This window comes from Lolium rigidum, chromosome 2, assembly GCF_022539505.1.
Source record: "Lolium rigidum isolate FL_2022 chromosome 2, APGP_CSIRO_Lrig_0.1, whole genome shotgun sequence".
Lineage (NCBI taxonomy): Eukaryota > Viridiplantae > Streptophyta > Magnoliopsida > Poales > Poaceae > Lolium > Lolium rigidum.
This window is the reverse complement of record NC_061509.1, coordinates 41,415,346-41,421,345: the sequence shown is the minus strand read 5'-3', so window position 1 is coordinate 41,421,345 and position 6,000 is coordinate 41,415,346. Positions and strand designations below refer to the sequence as shown.

The 6,000-nt window shown below is 50.9% G+C and overlaps 1 protein-coding gene across 1 annotated transcript; it reads right to left on the bottom strand.

Annotated features, from left to right (window-relative positions):
• Nucleotides 1–2,813: 2,813 nt before the first annotated feature.
• LOC124689583 (purple acid phosphatase 2-like) lies at nucleotides 2,814–4,306 on the bottom strand. The gene is made up of 2 exons (XM_047223091.1): nucleotides 3,805–4,306; nucleotides 2,814–3,706 (listed from the first exon to the last, which is right to left on the bottom strand). Exons 1-2 carry the CDS (start codon nucleotides 4,304–4,306, stop codon nucleotides 2,814–2,816), a joined length of 1,395 nt encoding a protein of 464 aa, XP_047079047.1.
• Nucleotides 4,307–6,000: the final 1,694 nt, after the last annotated feature.

Here is a 6,000-nt window from a genome sequence, read left to right as displayed (position 1 = left end):
CTGGCGGCTTCTAGACGAATACAAGATGCATAGGCGACTTGTTTTGCGTTTCTTCCACTAGTTTATTTTTATGTACACCATGTGTGATGCGTGAGATGTAAACTCTAAACTTTAAAACTCTGTAATAAAGTGTGTGCATCAATTGATGCAGAGACCGGGGCAATGCTTCCTATTTCGAAAAAAATTGGTTTGTGTTGTGGAGTTTTTCTTTCAAATTATTTTAGTATTTTAATAGATATATATATATATACTCCCTGTGATCGATACATGCATTTTGGCAACATGTAATATGGATAGGAGGAAGTAATACATTTGGCATAAGTATAGTAGTACATTTCCATTACTAAAGTACTACCTCCATTCTAAAGTAAGTGTTTAAAACAGAGGGAGTACTTAGCTATTTGGGCCCTCCTAATTGCGGGGCTAGGGTGGTTGCCATGGTTGCCTTCCCTATGGGCCGGTTCTTTGTTTGTTGTGTGGATGGTGGTATGCTAGGTTCGAAAAGTGAAATGTATGCATTGTTATCGGAGTAAATAAGAGTTGTCGAATGTTTCACAAATTTTGGCTATCCACATCTCCACGAGAGTAGCGCGTTGTCCAATAGCGACCCTGGGAGGACACGTGGAGCCGTCACAACAGAACCCCCATCTCTCGGCCATGATCACACAACACATCCCGTCGCGAGATTCCCCATGTGGGACTTTCTCATGCGTCCTTCTCCTGCCCCACGTCGTTGGATGCTGGACCTCGCCGCCTCCCAGGCCCTCGTGTCCTCGGTGCTAGGTAAAGGTGCACTCGATGGGAGTGGTTTGGAGCGTGTGAGGCCTCTGCTTCCGCCGTGGTCTGGGGCATGTAAGGGATCATAAACAGAAAACAAAAAAGTTTGAGCTACGAACAAGGATCTGATATATGAAGATATAAGTAAATAGATTGGATCTAGAAAGCTCTCACCGAGTGAATGCTGAAGAGCTCGATACTGACTCTGAAAGCAGCGATACCCGCACCTAGGCGTATCCCTCCCAAGCGCGAGGACTTAATATCCTCCTTGCTCCGATGATCTAAAGGTCATAAGTTAAATATGAAGAGACCATCTTATGAGGCCTAAGGGCTAGGATGTGCCCAGATCCCACGAATTTGACCAAGTGAGTGGATGTGGAGAGATGAGAAAGAGGAAGAACACACACAAACACAAATCAAAACACACACAACCCAACACAAACCAAATTTACTCCCTTGGTAGGTTAGACCAAGCCAATAGAACCACTTCTTAGAGAGACCCTTGGGTAGAATCTAAGAAGTGAGAGATTGGTGATGGAGATTCAACTAGAACTTGGATGAAAGAGGTAGAAGCCTTGAATCATCCATGAAGAGCAGAAATCCCTCAAGAGTGCCTTGATACAAAGAACATAGTTCTAGGGAGACAAAGCTCAAAGTAGTTTAAGCCAAATCTTGTCTAAACCCGAATTGAGGTGGGGGAAGAGGTACTTATAGGTCCAGATTTGTACAGGGGTAAATATGGCATTACAGAAAATATCCTGGTCCATAGATGACAAATCAACGGTCTGGATGAAGTCAACTTGGGTGGGGCCGGCAGTGCCGGCCTGGTTCCAGCGGCAGTGCCGGCCTGGATCTTGTAGCGTCACAGAAGGTGGGGCCGGCAGTGCCGGCTGCTGGAGGCCGGCAGTGCCGGGGTGAGCAGGCCGGCAGTGCCGGCGTCCTGAGGCCGGCAGAGCCGGTGTGTCGAGGCCGGCAGCTCTGGGGTCCTGAGGCCGGCAGTGCCGGTCCTGGGTGAAAGCCTCCAGCTGAAACGTTTCTTCTCCTTCTTCCTTGTCCAGCGTCGGGTCTCCTGCGACGTCCTTCTCTCGAGGCTCGTATCTGATAACACAAAGTATATCGGCATGACGTAGCATTCCATCCAAAGTAGTTCCAAGATCGAGCGTAGAGAGGATTGAGTTCACCTTTTCATGTAGGGCTTTCAACCGAGCTCGAGTCATAGGTCCACTTGGGGGACTAGTTGGTCTTGGTGTAGTGTCGTCCTTAGGCGGGGCTACATCACCATCTTAAGTATATAACTAGTTAGTGTTTGAGTTTTTTTATGCTTAGCAATTGTTGTTCTGATGGTTCGTGCCAATGCATTTTCTTGTTTGTGAGTGTTCCAAGCAGGGGCGGCGATAGGGGTATTGTTAGGTATTCATATGAATACCAATGATTTCGGCTAAACACCAAGGATATTTGGCAAAATAGTGATACTTTTGGTGTCGGTTTTGGCAAACTGAATACCAAGTTGCAAATTTCTAGAAGCGATATCTTTGATGGAAGAAAGTTATTTCGTGTTTGCATATTATTTCATCTTTTTTTTGTACATAATGAAAATTCAGGCAACGAAAAGCACCGGAGTCACAATCTTGAAGGAGCAAGGCTAGGAATCTTAAAAAGCTAAGCTAGTTATTTGCTGCCGTCCAGTAGTTTGTAGTACGGACTGCATGTATTGCATGGCCTCAGATCATACCGCCATTCGCCAGCAGCGGATAAAAAGGCAGCTAGCGAAAGATGATCGTGAGATCGAGGCAAAGTCTTCAGCAGCAGCTAGTACTGAATCTCGACCTTTTGGTCACCTTCACTGACTGGATTTCTTGCTCTCACAAAATATCGATCATTGATAGTCCATGCATGAAAAGCTTTGTACGTAATAAAATTATTAAAACCGAAACAAGGGCTACCGAATGTGTCTCTCGTTTCATCTACCTCATCGTGTTCTAATCTCTCAACAAAACATTACTACAGTACTAGTCGTAAATATTGGCTACGTGTAGCTAGTTGGTGTCTGTGGGCAAGTAATATCTGTTGGTGAACCAGGCCTTGTCGGCGACGACCTTGACGCCGTCCTGGTTCCGGTGCCACTCGTAGTAGGCGTGCGTCCTGTTCTTGATGTCGAGCGTCGCGTGCCCGAAGCTCGCCTCCCTGAACGCCGAGTAGTCCGGCTGCGGCGAGCGGAAGCTGGCCGCGAGCCCCTCGGTGTTCCCGCCGTCGCCGATGGTCACGTACACGGGCGCGGACGCGTTGAACACCGGCGTGGCCTTCCCGTTGTCGATGTCGTAGAGCACGTTGGACACCCGGTGACTGCGCTCGTACGAGTGGACGTGTCCGGCGAGGACGAGGTCGACCTTGGCGTCGACGATCCACGGCTCGAACTGCACCCGCATCGTCTCCCCCTCCATGTAGTGGTAGTCGTTGGTGTTGTACCAGGGCGAGTGCACGCAGACGATGAGCCACGGCGTGGTGGTGCGGTCGACGCGGGCCAGCTCGTCCTGCAGCCACGTCCACTGCGGCGTGTACTTGCCGTAGGAGGAGTAGGAGGAGAGCATGATGACGTGCGCGGAGGCCATCTTGACCGAGTACCAGAAGGGCTCCGTGCTGTTGGAAGCCCGGTGCGGCGTGAGGTAGCGGTTGGTGAAGGGCTTGAAGGGGACCGTCTCGCCGATCTCCGGCGCGTAGTCGATCTCGTGGTTGCCCGTGCTCCAGATCCATGGCTGGTAGGCGACGTTGCGCTCCACGAAGCGCGCCCACGAGTCCCACCGCCGGTTGTCGTGGCCCGGGTGGTTGTCGGCGTAGGAGAGGTCGCCGATGAAGAGCACGGCGTCGCCGCCGCCGCTGGCCTCGTAGTGCGTCAGCGTGTCGTTGGAGTTGAACGTCTGTCCCAGGTCACCTGAAGTACGTACGTAAAAGGCATTTTCAGATCATTTAGGATTCCATATATTGGCAGAGATTTACTTGATTAATAAGATGACAGGCAATGCAACGTACCGATGATGCCGAACTTGATGGGCACGTCGGGGCCGGGCTTCGGAGGTGTCTTGAAGGAGAAGGACCGGACGGTGTAGCCGTGGCCGACGGCGTAGTGGTAGACGGTGCCGTGGTGGAGGCCGTTGAGGGTGGCGTGGTGGATGTAGGGGGACCGGTAGACGCCGCCCCAGGTGTAGCGGCGCACGGTGCCCTGGGCGGCGAAGTTGAGGCAGTCGGCGGCGAGGCCGTAGCGGACCATGTTGCTGCCGGGGCGCTCGGTGGTCACCCAGGAGACGGTCATGGCGCGGCCCGTGAGGTCGCCCTGCGTGATGTGGACCTGCTCCGGCGCGTTGTAGCCCGGCGGCGCGCGGAAGACGTCGGCGTCCAGCGGCATGTCCGGGAGCATCAGCAGGCTGCGCCGGTACGGGCTCGTCACGCCGGCGGCGGACGCGTGCGCCGCCAGGAGCAGCAAGAGCACGGCGAGCTCGCGCGGCGCCATGCTGTTGTGGCTGCGTAGACCCATTCCGTGTGTGCTGCGCGGGTAGCGAGCACAGCTGGGCGATATATATACCATGCGATCTGATCCGTGGAATATGCCCACGCGAATTAACAGCCCTGACCAACAAACTTGTGCTGACTGACTCCTCTTTTTCATATCTAACAAACCAGTCAACACTAATAACCTAGCCGTGCGTGCCGTTACTGATCCGCAGCGCCGGCCGGCACCGTTGCCCAGCTCACGTACATGCTGGCCTAGTCTGGACGGGCGGGCATGCATGTGCAGCAGCTCCCCCGGCCTGACTCCCTCCAGCCTGGCGCACGGTCGTCGCGGGGGGGTCCACAAGCCGACAGTTGGCGGAGGCGATCAAGAGGAACAGCAACACACGCGCGCCTCGATCGGTCCTTCTTCTTTTCACGCGCGCCTCCAGCGTTGACGTACTGCCTCCAACTACTCACGCTTTTTCACGTTTTGGCGGATCGAGGCGACTCGCGGCAACGGTCGGACACGCTTAATCCATTCGATAGTACTTATACGTGCACGCCAGCCTACACCTGACAACACTACTGATCGAGTAACGTCACGTCGTCGTTAATTAATTTCCCTAAAAGCACGCACGTACGCAACAGCCCATTCTCTCTCTCTTCACTCTCACTAGTACTACTTCATTAAGCCAACGCCGTCAAATCCATGCCGCTCATTACTTACTTATTACTGCATCGTTGCTTAATTTGGCCGTCTAATCCGGCCGTCTCGCCGCTAATTTCCTCGATCATGCATCTCCATGGCTAGCTACCGTGCGAGGTCCTTGGCCGGCTCATCTGATCAGCTCCTCGTACGTACACTAATAATTTCTTCAACCTACCATGCATGTCACGTGTAGTAAACGAGTTAAATAAATCCATGCCACTCCATCTGACTACAGCCAAGCCCATATTTTGAATTTACGAATAAAGAATACTTACTATCTAACATCTGAATCAACCATATGGGATTATTTAATTAACAATAAAACTGATATATTTATATCAGCATTGGATTACCCAAGCCTTGTTCAATCCTCTAACCAAGACACACCCAAAACAAACACATACACATACGCCCCCTACGCTGCTGCTGATGAGGTCGATCTGTCGATTCCATCACACCTCAAACAACCCTTGCGGGGTTTTTATACACAAGCTTTTATTTACTATACTGACATGCTCAATTTAACACGAGAGAAAGAAATTTTAGCAAGACTACATGGAGGAGGAAAGAGAGCTCACCGGGAGAAACTTCTTGGCGTGGCGTCCTGCTACAACAGGGGATCGCCGGCAGCGGCTCCCCAAGGATGCCGGTAGCAGCATAATAGTATGCCGGTAGCAGCATAATATCACACGTTGACTTCATGTTGTTTTTCTGCTCGTGAGTATGAATGTAATAGTATGATGTTTTCTATCAGATAAGATTTATTGCGCATGAATGACTAATGGACCTTCTCCAACTAATTAACCAACACATGCAAATATGTTTTTCGAGTGGCCGTTCTTGTTTGGGCATAAGGAGAGACCATATCAAATATGCAGAAGCAGCCATCACAAACTGACGCTATTAGAACAATCAGAAAAAGCAATAGTTATAAATCTAAAAACACTTTGTAGAGTTTCCAGCCATATGAACAAGAGGAGTAAGAACTGAACAAACCGTGTGTAGAATCACATTTTATTCCAGATTAA